Here is a 16,986-nt window from a genome sequence, read left to right as displayed (position 1 = left end):
AAATAAACAATATATAAAATTAGACTCCAAGAAAAAAGCTTTGCATACATTAAAACAAATATTGTATTGGAAAATCAATCATGTAAAAAAATAATAATAAAATAAAATAAGAGGCCAGTGTGATGGCTCAGTTGGCTAATCCTGCACCTTCAAGTGCCAGAACCCATATGGTGCTAGTTCACATCCCAGATGCTCCACTTCCTATCCAGATCTCTCTTGTAGCCTAGGAAAGCAGTGGAAAATGACCCAAATCCTTAGGATCCTGTATGCACAGGCGAGACCCAGAAGAGGCTCCTGACTCCTGGTTTTGGATCAGCTTAACCATCTGGGGAGTGAACTGGTAGAAGAACATCTTTCTCTTCTTCTCTTTATAATCTGTCTTCCAATTAAAATAAATAAATATTAACCCCCCAAAAAAGAGAGAGAAACCTAACTTAAACAGGAATTTTCTATCAGAAAACAGTGGTACACCCTACGATTACTTAGTGGTACCAGAATTCATGACTGTCCTACTCATCCTTCAACTTCTTTCTTGGTAGAATACAAGGTCCAATTTCGTTAAGACAGTAAAGTATCCTGCCGAGGGCATGATTACGGACTGATTTAAGCCAGTCAGGACTATTCCAAGACCCTCTGTCAACACTTTTTTTTCTAGCTTCTTTTGAGCAGACAAAAAGTCTGCTCAGGAGCTCCAGGAATTTTTGTTTTCTACTTTGAAACGAAGAACCTGAGTCCAGTGCTCTTTATGATCCTAGCAGTCACCTTGCCGTCATGCTGGGGTAAGAGAAGAAAGAAAATCCCCACACACCAGATGGCAGAGCAGCAGGAACAGCCTGGGTCCCTGTCAGCATCACTCAACAGCTGGAGTCCAGTGAGAGTACCCATCTCCAGCAAGCTTATAGTCAAACAGGGAAGTGCTATTAGGTTTAATATTCCCAACACCAAATCTCTCCTTCCTCACCAAGATGTTGCCCCACCAGAGAAAACCACAGAGAGGGAGGGGGACATCTTAATCCACTTCTACCACACCAAACAGAGACCAGGAATTAGGTCAGCCTTCCACTCAAGAAAACAATAGTGTTCTCCGGTCCCATGACACCAGAAAAAGTGAGGCCTTGTCATAGATAGATCCTACTAATTTGCATTGTGGTTCCTGCATCATTGCTCTGAGTGGTTTCTCCTATTTGTTTCATAAAGATAAGCAGGGTTGGCATTGTGGCATAGTAAAGAAAGCCACCACCTGTGATGCCAGCATTCCATATGGCCAAGGGTTTCTCTTCCAGTGGCTACACTCCAACCCCCCTCCTAATGTCCTGGAAAAAGTAGTGGAAGATGGCTTATGTGCATGGGTTCCTGCCATACACATAGGACACCCGGATGAAGCTCCTGGCCTCTGGCCTCAGCCTCGCCCAGTCCTAGCCTGTGCAGCCATCTGGGGAGTGAGCCAACAGGTAAAAGATCTCTCTGCATTTCTCTCACTCTTACTCTGACTTAGTTAGTTAGTTGAGTTGCAAAGAGAAGGAGAAACACAAAGACAGAGTATGAGAGGTCTTCCACCTGCTGGTTCATTCCCCAGATGACCACAATGGCCAGGGTTTGAGTCTGGGTCTCCCATGTGGCTGGCAGCCTCCCAGGCACTTGGGCCATTCTCTGCTGCCTTTCCCAGGCCTTTGTCAGAGAGTTGAGCCAGAAGTAGAGTAGCCAGGATAGGAACCACCGCCCATATGGGATGCTGGAGTGGCAGATGGCAGCCACTTCATATGTGAGGCCTGGACCCTATTATCAAGAAAAGAGAACAGCGTCGTGCACTGAATTCAAGTTATCAGCCTAGGGAGCATACCCTGGAAGGCTCCTTTCCTACTCTAACCTCCCAATCATTAAAGTGGCTGCAAAGACAGGTCTTGAATCCCTGGAGCAGCACACAGCTCCTTGTATGACTCCGGTTAAACAGACACAATCCAGAAGATCCTACAGATTTCCAGACAGTTCACAGAACAGACAGCTCAGAAAAGCTGAGAATAACTCATTGTGAAAACACTGCTCTGTTGCATTAGAAGATGACTAAGGATTCCCAAGTGCATTACAAAGTGCAACCAGATGTGAAGGGACCCTCTTTGTCATACCTCTATGCTGGGAGATGAATGATTCTCATCATGATGAACAAATTCCTGGATTGTATGAACTTGCTGCATTAGGAGGTCACAGTACAGGCGAAGTTCAGACATTTTGGTTTTCAGAGATTCGCTGGTTTCACTTATTTCTAAAAAGACATGTACAGTCAATTAAAATATTTTCTTAAGCTTTACTTACTTACTTACTTACTTGGCAGAGAGAAGGGGAGGAGAGATAAAGAGACTATCCACTCATTTATTCCCCAAATGGTGACAATGACTGAGCCTGGGTCAGGCCGAAGCCTAAACTCCATCTGGATCTCCCACAAGGGTGGCAGGGGCCCACCACGCACTAGGGCCATCCTTCCACTACTTTCTCAGATGCATTAGCAGACACCTGGATCAGAACGGGGCAGCTGGAACTTGAATCAGTGATCCTATATGGGAAGCTGGTGTCATCAGGTTAAACCACCAAGCCACAACGCCAATCCTGATATAAGGTCTTTAAGGTTCACCATGCTGCAGCATCTGTCATCACTTCTTTCTTCTTATGGTTAAATACTATTGAATAAGCATACGTTTTGTTCACCCATTCACTTGTCTATAGACTTTTTGTTTGTATCTCTTAACTTCTGAGAATATTTATTCCTTTATCTTTCCCCAGCCATATTCTATCCATGTTCCATGAAAAATACAAAATCCAAGTCACCATTTTTGTCAATATCAATAATATACATGTTTTCACTAACTTAGCTAACATGTTCATTTTAGTTATAAAGTAACGGATGTTAAGTGAAAAATTTTGGAAAATAGCAAAAATAGAAAAGAATCAACTGCCCTCTTACTATCAGGATATAAACACTGTCATTATTTTCACATTATATCTGCACATATGGAACTAATACCTTAAATCATTTACTTTCTGATTTTTCTTTAATCTTTCTGAACAGATAATATACACCATGATAAAATCAAAAGATGTCAAAGTATATACCAAAAAAAGTAAGTTTACCAGCCATAAATTCTATTCCCAAAGGCAACTTGACCCTTTTTATATATCTTTCCTATGCTAACCAATGAATACTAACACTATATCTAATTCTGAATTCCTACTTGGGCCCAGCGCAATGGCTCAGGGACTAAAATCTGTCCCTTACACCCACAAGGATCCCATTCGGAAGCCGGTTCATGTCCCAGCTGCTCCACTTCCCAGTCAGCTCCCTGTTTGTTGGCTGGGAAAGCAGTCCAAGACAGCCCAAAGCCTCAGACCCTGCACCCGCATGGGAAACCCCAAGGAGGCTCTTGGCTCCTGGCTTTGGCTCTGTTCAGCTCTGACTGTTGTGGCCATTTGGGGAGCGAACCAGCAGATGGAAGATGTTCCTCTTTCCTTCTCTCTGTAACAAAAATAAATACATTGCTCTTTTTTAAAAGATTTTTTCATTGGAACGGCAGATCTACAGAGAGAAGGAGAGACAGAAAGATCTTCTGTCTGCTGATGCACTCCCAAAGTGGGCCCAACAGCCAGAACTGAGTCAATCCAAAGCCAGCAGCTAGAAGTCTTCTCAGGTCTCCCATGTGGGGGTAGGGTCCCTTAAACATGCCAGGATCCCATACAGGTATTGTTCTAATACCAGCAGCCCTGCTTCCCACCTCCCTGCTTGTACCCTGGGAAAGCAGTCAAGGACAGCCCAAGGCGTTGGGACCCTGCACCCGCATGGGGGACCCAGAAGAGACTCTAGGCTCCTGGCTTTAGATGGGTACAGCTCTGGCCATTGCAGCTGTTTGGGGAATGAATCAACAGACAAAATATCTTCCTCTCTGTATATCTGACTTTTCAATAATAATAATAATGAAAATGAAAATGATAATGATAATGACAATAATAAAAGGTAGAAAGCTGGCATGTGCAGACCACCCACATGAATTTTTGAGGAAAAAGTTAATTTTGTTCCTGCTCTATTAAAAAAGAAATCATTAGCAGTCAAAGCAACAGCCAGCACCTAGACATCTCATTTGGTTCTGCTTACACAATTCTGACTAAACATTCAAGTGAAGCATTCTTTCTGCTCGATGGGTATCCAGACTGATGTGCCCAGCTCAGCTGCAGAAAAAAAAAAAAAAAAAAAAGCAGTGCTCAATGGAAATTTTAAATTAAAGTAGGATCAAGAAGGGCCTGGAACAGACGATGACTATGGCTTTATCTGATCCTGAAGACAGAATTCAAAGCTATGGCTACCAAGAAGTGGGAAAGGCCCAGCTGAAGCAAAAGCAAAGGTCATGGTAGCAGACTTCTGGACTGTTTGAGGCATTCTGCTGCTTGACTTCATGAAGGGTCGAAGAAGATAACATCTGGATGCTGTCAGAATGTTTTCAGAAAAATCAAAGTTTTAGCAGAGAAACTCCCAGGAAGCTCCATCAGAGCCCTCTGCCCTGAGAATGCTCCTGCTCACTCCTCTCACAAGCAAGGGCAACTCTGCAAGCGCTTTAGTGGGAATCAGAGGCATCCACCTTACAGGCTTCATTTACTGCCTTCTTATTTTTGTTTTCTCACCTTAAAAAAAAAAAAAAAAACTTTAAAAAGCACTCATTTTTCTTCAGTTTAAAAATGTAAACCAAACATAACCAAACTACACTGACATGGTTAAATTCCCATGATTTTTAGAGAAACTCAACAGCTGCGTCATCACTTACAGAAAGTGTCTCGCTAGGACAGGCATTTGGCCCAGCAGATCAGCTGCTGGTTAGGATGCCCAAATCCCATACTGGAGCACCTGGGCTAACTCCCAGCTCCAGCTGCGATTCCAGCTTTCTGCTCATGCAGACCCTGGGAAACAGTACTGGTGGCTCCTGCCACCCACACGTAAGACCTGGATCAAGCTCCTGACTCCCACCTTAGACCCAACCTAGCCAGTCTGGGCATAAGGAAAAGTGAACCTGCAGTTGCAACTTCCCTGTCCTTCTGTCCGTACGACTCTGTACTCCGTCTCAAATAAACTCAAACACATTTGGACTAGTACTCTTCCTACAAGTGCTGGCAGCCAATGTGGGCACCCGTTCATGCCCTGGCTGCTTCAGTTCCAATCCAGCTCTTGCTTGTGACCTAGGAAAGCAGCAGAGGAAAGCCCAGGCCCTTCATACCCTACACCTGCATGGGAAACCCAGAGGAGGCTCCTGATTTTGGATCAGTTCAGCTCCAGCCAGTGCAGCCATTTGGGGAGTGATGCAGCAGATGGAGGATCTTTCTGTCTCTCCTTCTCCCTGCAGATCTGCCTTCCCAATAAAAATAAATCTTTGAAAAAAAATTTTTGAAAAGTATCTCAACTTAACAGAACCTATATTACAAAACAAAGTTTCAAGGTTTTAATTAACTAGTCAGAGAGATGTCAAAATAAAAAGAACTAGAGAGGGTTCATCACGTGGTTCACTCAGTAAATGCCTACAATGACTGAGTCAAAGCCAGAAGAAACTCACTCCAGGTTTCCCTTGTAGGCAGCAGGGACTCTGGAGAGAGGAAGTGCAACCAACAATGCAGCAGGCAGTCAAACCCAGGCATTCAGAGACAGGACGTGGACACTGTATGCAGCATCTTAATCCTTGGGCCAAATGCATAGTCTTGCCTTTTAAATTTGATTTTCTATTCCTTTTCCATAAACCATTTGAAATCCTCTTGCGTCAATTTCCATAAACAAAACAGTTCCCCAAATTTGTATTTGCGTTGTTTATACATTTTTTTTAGTATGATTAAGATTTGTATACAAATTTTCTGTTTCTGATCACTTCCTTGGGCTAGTCTACTAAAAGTGGACAAGGACAATCTATAACTTTAAGAAAAATTCTCTGGGCCTGATGTTGTGGCACAATGGGTTAAACCACCACCTGAGACACCAGCATCCCATGTAAGTCCTGGCTGCTCCACTTCTGATCCAGTTCACTGCTAATGCACCTTGGAAAGCAACAAAAGATGGCTGAGTACTTGGACCCCTGCCACCCATATGGGAGACCCAGATAACATTCCAGGTTCCTGGCTTCATCCTGTTCCAGACCCAGTTGTCAAGGTCACTGCGAGAGTGAACCAATAGAATGAAGATTTCTTTCCCTCTCTCCACAACCCTGACTTTCAGATAAATACATTTTTAAACTAAATAAATGAATAAGAAAATACTCCCACCACAAGTTCTCAGTTACCTTTTTCTTTTTTAGTCCTTGTATCAGTCAAACAGGCTTTGGAGCTCCCAAGAGCAACCAACCACCTCTGTCTTTCAGCTGCATTCACTGCTTTCATGTAGAAATGCTGCTCTCCCGGAATGATTAATTCCATTCTTGTGTTGTCTGCTGAATGGACTACAGTGATAAACAAAGGAGAAATATAGTTACAGGCTTATGGAATTTGGACAAACTTAAATCATCACCCTTGTACAGTTCCAGGTGTTTCATACATTTGGACCAACTATGCAAGCAGTACAACTCCAAAACGGACCACCCAGCTACACTCTCAAAATCACCGTTCCTCACAGATCCAGTGTGACAAAGCAATGACAGCAGATGAAAAAGAAGAAGAAAGCAACAAAAAAGAGGGAAAAAATTAATGACTAAAAATTAAAGATCTTTCTTGGAGCCACCTTAAATACACATGCAATCAATGTCACAAGTGTCACAGACCTTTTTGACTGACTTCTTTGAAAGCACAGTCTATGTTCTGGCATCCCCCAAGCCTGAAATAATGCCTGGTATACAGAAGAAGTGCAATAAATGATTATCACGGCCATCTTCCATTAGAACAACTGCCCTATGATAAACCCTGAAATAGAAGGTTGGCAATAATCCTCTCAAAGGCATATAAATTTTGAAGATACCCTTTTTCTCTACCTACATGTCCTCTACAACACACAACCCTTGATATTTTGATGAGAGCTGAACAAAAATTGTGTTGAGTCAACCCCAAGTCTCTGATGTAAAATGAAACATGTGAACACCAGTTTGAGTCCCAGCTGCTCCAATTCAGCCAAGCTCCCTTCTGATGTGCCTAAGACTGCGTGGAGGATGGCTTAAGTGCTCAGGCCCCTGCATCCACAGATACCTAGCAAAGACTCCTGGATGCCGGCTTCTGCCTGGCACCGCTCCAGCCACTGCAGCCATCTGGTGAAAGAACCAGAAGACAGAAGATCTCTCTTTCTCTCTCTCTCTTATTTTTTACCTAATTTTCAACTGGACTCTGATTCAGAAGTAGAAGCTCTCTCACAGAAGACAGCCTACGTCTCTTGACAATCTGTTCCTGGTATTTTCTTCGGCCTCCTTCATTCTCTTGGTCTAAAGATGAGCATATTCTTCAGCCTCTTCCTTACTCTTCTTCATACACAGTTTCTTCAGAACAATATGCTGGCATCTTTGTTGGAGGACATGTGGGGTAACAAGACGCTGAATCTTGGGTGCTTTGGTCTTCGGGTTTCTTCTGTGTTTAGGGGCTTTGTTACAACACACTGATGTACATCTTCTTTAGAGAGATGCATGTGGGCTCTGCTTACTCTTTCAGGACCATCGCAACAAGACACCGTGATATCAGTCAATCCAGGAATATCTTTCTCTCCTTTTTTTTTTTAAAAGATTTATTTATTTTTATTGGAAAGGCGGATATACATAGAGGAGGAGAGACAGAGAGGAAGATCTTCCATCCGGTGATTCACTCCCCAAGTGAGCGCAACGGCTGGTACTGCACCAATCCAAAGCCAGGAACGAGGAACCTCTTCCAGGTCTCCCACACAGGTGCAGGGTCCCAAGGCTTTGGGCCATCCTCGACTGCTTTCCCAGGCCACAAGCAGGGAGCTGGATGGGAAGTGGAGCTGCCGGGATTAGAACCGGCGCCCATATGGGATCCCAGGGCGCATTTAGGGGGAGGACTTTAGCTGATAGGCCACGCCACCGGGCCCCCCCCCCTTTTTTTTTGACATTAACCAAGTTGAGAACACTTAAGTCAGAATTGACAGTGCAGCCCCAAACTGATTTGCGTCTTCTTTCTCCAGTTCTCCTTACTCAGCAGCAGGCGACCTGACTGTGTGTTCAAGACACCTAGCTTCGTGGGAAAGCCTGGTTTGTCATTTCCCCCACTGCTCTGGATCACAAGCCCTCCACTCTTCACCCAACGCGTCAGCTACAGCTTCTGTGGCCATACACCTCTCATAAAAAGTACAAAGTTCACGTTCATTGTCCACTTCAATGAGTTTTTGGCAGCCAGTGGCTGGGAAGGAGATATTTTGCTTTATTTTAAAGCAGCTGTTCCCCTTCTTAAATAAAACAAATCTTTCAGAAAAAAAAAAAAAAAACAATGAAACCTGGGCCTGGCGCTATGGCCTAGCAGCTTAAATCCTCGCCTTGAATGTGCCGGGATCCCATAAGTGTGCCAGTTCTCATCCCGGCAGCTCCACTTCCCAACCAGCTCCCTGCTTGTGGCTTGGGAATGTGGTTGAGGACGGCCCAAAGCTTTGAGATCCTGCACCCACATGGGAGACCTGGAGGAGCTCCTGGCTCCTGGCTTCTGACTGGCACAGCACCGGCCGTTGTGGTCACCTAGGGAGTGAATCATCGGACAGAACATCTTCCTGTCTCTCCTCCTCTCTGTATATGTGACTTTGCAATAAAAACAAATAAATCTTAAAAAAAAAAAAAAAGAAACCTGTATTCTATCATTGTCATTGACACATAGCTACTTAGCTCACAGTAGTATGGGTAGGCAGGAAAAATGCAAAGGGAGAGAAATGGGTCTTTACTCTTCAAGCTTGATATATAGTTAAAAACTTCATGTATTATTTTTACTTATTTGATAAACAGAAGAGACAGACACGAAAAGATATTCCAGCTGTTGGTTCACTTCTAAACGTCAACAGCAGCTAAGTCTAGATCATGCCAGAACCAAAAACCTGGAACTCAGTCCATGTTTTTCAGGTGGTTAGCAGGGATCCAACTACTCAAGCTATCACTTACTGCCTCCCACAATGCACTAGAGTTCAGAAGCTTAACCAAAGCACTCTGAGTAATACAGAATCTGGGAAGATCAGTGGCACCTCAACTGCTGTGTGGAAGGAAGGAAGAAAGGAGGAAAAAAAGTCAAACCTTAAAAATTAATTCCTTGTCACAGAGATTTTAGGCATAATTATGAAAAAAGACAATCCAAGAATAAATAGGCTTCAAGATGAAGAATTTTGTTCACAGTGGGATTTATTTAAGACAGAAATGGCCTGAAAAAGAAGGCCAGATGAGGAGCCCAGTTCAACGGCTCAAATGACTAATCCTCCCCCTTCAAGCACCAGATCCCATATGGGTGCCAGTTCATATTCTGGCTGCTCCACTTCCCATCTGGCTCCCTGCTCTTGTCCTAGGAAAACAGTGGAAGATGGTCCAAAGCCTGGGGACCTATATCCATATGAGAGACCCAGAAGACTCTAGCTTCAGAGACCCAGAAAACCTAGCTTGAGATCAGCTCAGCTCCAGCCATTGCTACCACTTGGGAAGTAAACCAGTGGATAGAGGATCTTTCTGTTTCTCCTTCTCTCTGTGGATCTGCCTTTCAAATAAAAAGAAATGTTGAAGAAGATGGAGAGAGAATTGCTAAGAATAGTGGGAGCACCAATATCTAAATTAAAGAAAAATTATCTACTTTCTAATGATGTTTTACAAGACTGAACTAAAATAAGATGGCTCATTGCTAAACACTGGAATTTAAGTATCCAAAGTAGTGTCCTCGTCTGTTATCACCTGAGAATGAAGTAAACTTAATCGTGTATTGATTCTCCTCAAATCAATCTATAGATCAATGCAAGTCCAATTGAAAATCGGCAGGTATTTTTGAAAATCCACAAGATTCTAAAAACCATAAGGAAATATAAATGACCAACAACAGCTCTGACGTTACAGAAACAGAATGAAGACTTGGGCTATCACATACAAGGAAGGTAAAGATAAACAGTATGTGTTGTGGTGTAGTTTGTTAAGCCACTCATTCCCATATCAAAGTGACTAACAGTACTACTTATGCTTCCCATTCAGTTTTTTTTGCCAATGCCTATGGAAGGCAGTGGACAACTGGACTCGAACATTCAGGTACTTGGGTTACTGTCAAACACATGGGAGACCCAGATAGTGTTCCCGGCTCATGCCTTCAGGCTGGCCCAGCCCTGGTTCCTCCAGATATGAGGAATAAATGGAAGTCCCCCGCCTCCCTTTTCCTTCTGTCAGTCTATCACTCAAATAAATGAAACCTTCTAAAAGCATAAAGTAAAGAGAAGTATCATACTTACTAGAACAAATATGGAAAGAAAGGCACAAGGAATATAGTAAGGAGTCCATAAAAAAGATCCACATCATGCGTGGTGACTGTGTAATGGAGACTATCATGCCAGATGTGAGGAGGCAGTGCAGTATGCATCTCTACTTCCAGACCAAAGCTGGACTACTAATGAAACTATTAGCTGTATCTTGACAGTAGGATGCTGGACTCTCTGCCACTGTCCATGCCCACAATGATGGACATGTGACTGTTTGTGAGGAGCTATGCTATAGTAATAATACGAGGGAGTTTGGTGGGGGGAGAAGGATTTGGGGAGGGGACAGGAGAGATCCCAGGGCCTATGGAACTGTATCACAGAATGATGATAATAATTTAAAGAGAAGTAAAAATAAAATTAAATTTTGAAAATGACATTTCCTTTTAACAATTCCAACCATACTTCAGATGGGGTAATAGATTCAAAAAAAGAAATAACCTGGGATTTCCCTTGCCAACTCCCAGGTTCCCTCCCCCAGCATTGGAAATCCCAGAGCCCAAGGAACTGCATCATAAAATGATAACAATAATAAAAAAGTAAAATTTTTTTAAAAAAAGAAAAAAGTCCATACCTACACAATCATTTGGTTGGTGAAAAAGACATCATAGTGCAGTAGCAGGAAGTTGCTATTTTCAATAAAGATGCTCAATTAGCTGGCTATCCATATGGGGGAATCATATACACATTTAAAACATATACATGAAAGGCAGAGAAAAATAAAGATCCTTTCCAATGGTTCACTCCCCAAATGCCCACAATGGTCAGGGCTGGGCCAAGTCAAAGTCCTAAGCTGGGAAATCAATTCAGCATTCCTACACAGGTACCAAGGACACAAACACTTCAGCCACGGCTGCTGTATCCCAGCAACTTCATTAGCAAGAAGCTGGGGTCAGGAACGGTGACTCAAATCCAGACATACCATAAGGTATATGAGTGTTCTTAACTGCTAGGTTAAATATCTACCTCCACCCTTATTACTGAAACCATGTATAAAACTAGGATTTAATCAATGATAGGTAAATACAGACTTAAATTTAAAAGGCATTACCCTTCAAGAATGTAACGCAAAAGATATCTTAAGTGGGCCATAAAAAGTTCTAATTTTAAAAATCCACAAGGGCCTGGCGCAATAGCCTAGTGGTTAAAGTCCTCACCTTGCACATGTCAGGATCACATATGGGTACCAGTTCAAATCCTGACTGTTTCATTTTTGTGAAAAAAAAAATTCTTACTCCATCTACTCAGATATTCCACTCCAGTTGTGAACATATGCATCTAGAAACCCTCACCTATATTTAAGAAGAGAATGTTCTTAACACTGCTGAACACTATACATTCACCATTGATTAAGGTGATAAAGTAACGTGTATTTAATGACAGTATTTTTTAATGACAATTTTTTTTTCAAAATTCAAAAGAAGGATCTGGCAGCTCTCCAAGTGGAAACAACCCAAAATAGATGCCAGATTGTAGGATGGTCGCACAATGGCATACAACATGACAGTAAGAAAGACTGAACTAACGTTATAAAGAACAATATGGATGAATTTCACAAATATACGCTGAGTAAAATAAACCACTCACAAAGGAAATACTGTTCCATGTATAAAATGCCCAGAAGCAGACATCTATCTGTGGTGATGAAAATAAGATGAATGATTTTAGGGGAACAGGGTCCAGGAGACCTGGAGGAAAATCCTTGAAAGATTCTTCAAATCTTCAAATATCCTAATTCCTTCAGATATTCTAATTGCTGATCTGGGGAGTGCCGACTCGGGTGTCTGCATTTTGTAAACATTCTTTAACCTGAGCAGTATTTCATATTTCTGTGCCGATGCATGCTTTGATACCGTGGGTTAATTAAGCTGCTGCTTAGTATCAAGGAGATTAGAGTCCCAGTTCTTGAGCTTCTAATCCACCTTCATGCTCATGTGCCTGTGAGGCAGCTGATGACGGCGCACATACATGTGTTCCTGCCACTCACATGGGAGACCCAGCTGAGGTCCCTGCTCCTGGCTTTGGCTTGCTTCAGCACTGGCTGCTACAAGCATTTGGCCAGTGAACTAGCAGATTAAAGACCTCTATCTGGTCCCCCTCTCTCTCTGTAACTCTGCCTTTCAAATAAATAATTTCTTAAAAATTGAAATATTTGTGCTCTCTGGTATAAGTTATACTCTCATAAAATAAACAGGGGCCAGCGAACTGGCATAGTACGCTAAACCTCTACCTGCTGATCTTGCACCCCATATGGAAGCCAGTTCATTCATGCACATCCTGGCTGCTCCACTTCCGATCAAGATGAAGCTTAGCTCCTGGCTTCACTGCAGCCATTTGGGGAGGGAACCAGCAGATGGAAGATCTCTCTATATAGACACCTCTTCCTCTCTCTATAACCCTGCCTTTCAAATAAATAAATCTTTTAAAAAAAATTCTCTTCTGTCTCCATGGCTAAATCTTACTAAGGGCTGCCACAGAATTACACAGAAGTAGTATTTCAGCTCTGGGGAAAAACAACAACAACAACAACACAATGCATCAGTTGCTGGTTTCATTTAATCTAATGTTTAAAATGTGCGTGACAGTAAGGTAACTGAAGTATTCAGCAGCTACAAGCAAGAGCTCACAACGTCCAGAACTACCCCGCATGGGGAATGAGTATTCCAGTTACAGAGAAGAAAAAAGACTTGGAGGGGGCTTAACATGGATTCCTTTATTTGCTCCAGTTTTTCTTTCAACTGTCTCTGAATAATTCAACATTTTTCATTATGATTTTGCCTGATTTCATTCTCCTACATATACCATACCCTACACACCCCAACAGCATACAGCAATGAATGGTTCACAAAACCTTCTTCAAACAAAAATCACAGCACTGTGATTTTTATTTAAAATTTTATTTTTATTATTGTTTTATTTCCCTCCTTTTGGAGAAAAATTAAATGATCTCTATCATCTAGAAAAGATTATCCCAAACTCAGGGAAAAAACCAGAGTTTCTGACTCTGATTTCAAAGCTGCTCAGGACCATCGAGAGCTGACCTGTAGCGCCCAGCTTCCACTCTCCGCTTCTACAGGGAGAAGGCACGAGCTGCACGCACGAGCACAGGTGCCAGGCGGCATCCACAAGAAACTGTCCAGACCAAACTGAAATAGCTTAAGTATCTTGAATTTTAATTCAAGGTACATATATACAGAAAGAATTTTCAAAAACTGTGCTTACCAATGTCAAAACCACTCTCTAATGCTAAGGAAATAAACAGTATTGGAAGATCCTTTGTGGTTAGCAGTGCTTTTTTCCCTCTTCTTTGGTGCACGCTGAAGGACTTTCACTACCTAACTTCAAGTTTTCTAACTCTACACACTCACTTACCTTTAATTTCACAAACTGCCATCTTTATACTTCCTTTGCTTCCTTTGCAAACATCATCTTGTGAATCATAGTACGATAGGATTCCATTATCTAAGACAAACCAACGAGGCTGCCAACCTACAGAGGGTAGCAATAACACAAAGATGATGAGAAATTACTTGTATCACATAGGAAACCTCCCACACAGGTCCAGTGTTGTGGCACAGTAGGTTAAACATCCTCTACTGCAGTGGTTTGAGATCTGGCTACCCAGCATCAGATCCAGCTTTCTGGGAGCCCATACTGGTATTCTTGGCTCCTGGCTTTATCCTGACCCAGCCCCAGCTGTAGCAGCTATTTGGGAAGCGAACCAGCAGACAGAAGATATTCATTCTCATCCCGTCTCTTCCCCTACTGCTCCGACTCTCTGCCTCTCAAATATTTTTTTAAAGATGTATTTATTTTATTGGAAAGGCAGATATACGATGAGAAGGAGATACAGAAAGATCTTCCATCCACTGGTTCACTCCCTAAGTAGTCATAGTGGCCAGAACTGAGCCAATATGAAGCCAGGAACCAGGAGCTCTTCTGGGTCTCCCATGCGGGTGCATGGTCCCAAGGCTTTGTGCCATCCTCGACTGCTTTCCTAGGCCACAAGCAGAGAGCTGGATGGGAAGCGGGGCCACCAGGACAGGAACTGGAACATATATGGGATCCCAGGTATATAAAGCAAGGGTTTAATCACTAGGCTATTGTGCCGGGCCCTCAAGTAAATATTTTTTAAAAAGAAAAAAATCCTGCCATACATACTATTTCTTGACTCTCAAATAACAATATGACAATGCCATTTTTAATATTCAATCTTATCCAAAATAGTCTTGCATCATCTCTACTTCATCAGAAACTTTGATCAGAACAAATATGGGGAGTCAATACCTTTATCCAGGATCACAACTTTCTCATTAGCAAAACACAAAACCTACTTTTAATTTTAGCCCTGTGATTTTTTTTTTTTTTCTTAAGGGAGTAGAGGCTACAGTGTAGACTGAGTATTTCTTTTCTGAAATGTGTGGATCCCGAAGTGTCCTGGAGTCTTCTGATTTTAGAATATGTGTATATACAGAATGAGGTGTCGAAGGGGTAACATAACATTCAAGGCTCAACACAAAATTCATTTACGTTTCACTCAAGTTAAGTTTCAAAGAGTGCCAAAAATTTTCAAAAAAAAAAAAAGTTTAGAAAACTATATGAATTAACACTGCACACACACACACACACACACACACACACACACACTTCACCTTTTCTCCATTTCCATGAACTTTTGAAAGTATCCTTATCCGCAGAGTTCTAAAGGCAATTCTTACAAGTTCTCTTGCACACAGCGAGAGTTCAATGAGCTCTAGTCTTCCACACAGAAGACACAAATCCTGTGGTGAGAACACAGCTCTCCCATCTCATCTCTTTTCCGCTGTTGCACAGCTAGGTCAGAATGCTACAGCCTGTGATCCTTCCTTTAATGATATTCCTTCAGTAACTAGAATACAAACCTGTCCACAGACTTGGTTCTGTAAGGTAAAGCTGGCAACAAAAGGATGCTTTTACCAACTTCCGCCCATCTTGCAAAACAAACTTTGCATTGCCTGGAATCTTACCAAGCATGGTCCCAGTTTATAATAGTTCACCGATTAACAACACGGTGACCATCCTTGTTCTTTCTGTAACTATTAAAGTCACAATTCAGCATAAGTATTCAGGTTATAATGACCACCTTTCACGTTGCTCAGTGTTCAAATCATGGTCAATTTAACCATACCCTGATTAATAATTAATCAAGTTAATTTTTCCAGGACCAAATAGTTTCAGAATAAGCAGATGAATGGATCATTCTTACACCTGGACACAGAGAAATCTAGAACTTACCTCCCCTAAAAGCTTTGTGTCACTTTTGAACTGACAATGCTGAGTCATAGAAAAAAAAGTTCAGTTTTGCTCTGTATTTCTAGTTGAACCAAGGCAGAGACTACCATTGAACAATTCAGAAAGATGGATATCCTTAAAGATAAGTAGGTTTCAGATGCTAGGCAAATCTAATTTTCATGAAACACTACAGTCTCTGATAAGGCCAAGCCAATGAGAAACTAAGTTCCTTTAACCCTTGGACTTTAACTTGTTAATCCCAACAACTTCAAAAGCAACTAGAATTGTGCCTAGCACACAACAGGTGCTTAAGCAATGTATTTCCTAGGGCTGGTGTGATGGCTTAATAGACTAATCCTCCACTTCCAACTGCCAGTATCTCAGATGGGCACCAGTTTGTGTCCCACTGGCTCCACTTCCCAGCTTATGGCCTAGGAGAGCAGTGCAGGATGGCTCAAAACCTTGGGTTCCTACACCCATAGGGGAGCTGCTAAAAAAGCTCCTGGCATCTGGCTTCGGATAGCTTCAGCTATAAATCTTTTAAAAAGATTTATTTATTTTTACTAGAAAGGTAGATTAAAAAGAGAGGAGGAGAGACAGAGAGGAAGATCTTCCGTCCAATGATTCACTCCCCAAGTGAGTGCAACGGCCCCGGTGCTGTGCTCATCCGGAGCCAGGAGCCAGGAGCCAGGAACTTCCTCCAGGTCTCCCACACGGGTGCAGGATCCCAAAGCAAGGGACCGTCCTTGACTGCTTTCACAGGCCAAAAGCAGGGAGCTGCATGGGAAGCGGGGCTGCTGGGATTAGAATCAGCACCCATATGGGATCCTGGAGCATGCAAGACAAGGACTTTAGCTGCTAGGCCACGCCGCTGGGCCCATAAATCTTTTTTTAAGAAGTATTTCCCTCAAACCTCAACCCTCCACACTCTATTCAGTGGTTCTCATGGGTGTGCATTCTTGTCAACTATGTAAATAACATCAAAAATAAAATAAATGTGTTTCTCAAGTGACTGAATAAGTAAATGAATAAATGAATATCAGAAAAATGAGGTACTGCATGCTAATCTCATTGTATGAGAATATATACAGTTAAACCATGAGAAGGTACTGTACCCAGCATGCACAGGCAAGCATGAAAACATTACCTTCCCAAAGCCTAATTCAGCCTGGCAAACAAACTGGAAGCAAGATATAGAGAAAACATACTTCCCCAACCCCAGGCCTGATGTGCCTAAAAGACCAATTACGATTCAGTTAGTCTTTGTTACTTCAATTCAATATTGTTTTCAA

The 16,986-nt window shown here is 42.3% G+C and overlaps 1 protein-coding gene across 3 annotated transcripts in view; it reads right to left on the bottom strand.

Moving 5' to 3' along the window:
- PLEKHA3 (pleckstrin homology domain containing A3) overlaps window positions 1–16,986 on the bottom strand; it is a 33,253-nt gene that overhangs the window by 11,243 nt on the left and 5,024 nt on the right. For all 3 annotated transcript variants that reach the window (XM_058664682.1, XM_004577012.4, XM_058664683.1), the window contains exons 2-4: window positions 13,796–13,912; window positions 6,297–6,452; window positions 2,124–2,260 (exon numbers count right to left, since the gene is read on the bottom strand). In XM_058664682.1, the coding sequence (XP_058520665.1) occupies window positions 2,124–2,260; window positions 6,297–6,452; window positions 13,796–13,817 (315 nt within the window). In that variant the 5' untranslated portion in view covers window positions 13,818–13,912. The remainder of the gene's footprint in view (window positions 1–2,123; window positions 2,261–6,296; window positions 6,453–13,795; window positions 13,913–16,986) is intronic.

This window comes from Ochotona princeps, chromosome 5, assembly GCF_030435755.1.
Source record: "Ochotona princeps isolate mOchPri1 chromosome 5, mOchPri1.hap1, whole genome shotgun sequence".
Classification (NCBI taxonomy): Eukaryota; Metazoa; Chordata; class Mammalia; order Lagomorpha; family Ochotonidae; genus Ochotona; species Ochotona princeps.
The sequence above is the reverse complement of the archived record's forward strand: the minus strand, read 5'-3'. Positions and strand labels throughout refer to the sequence as shown.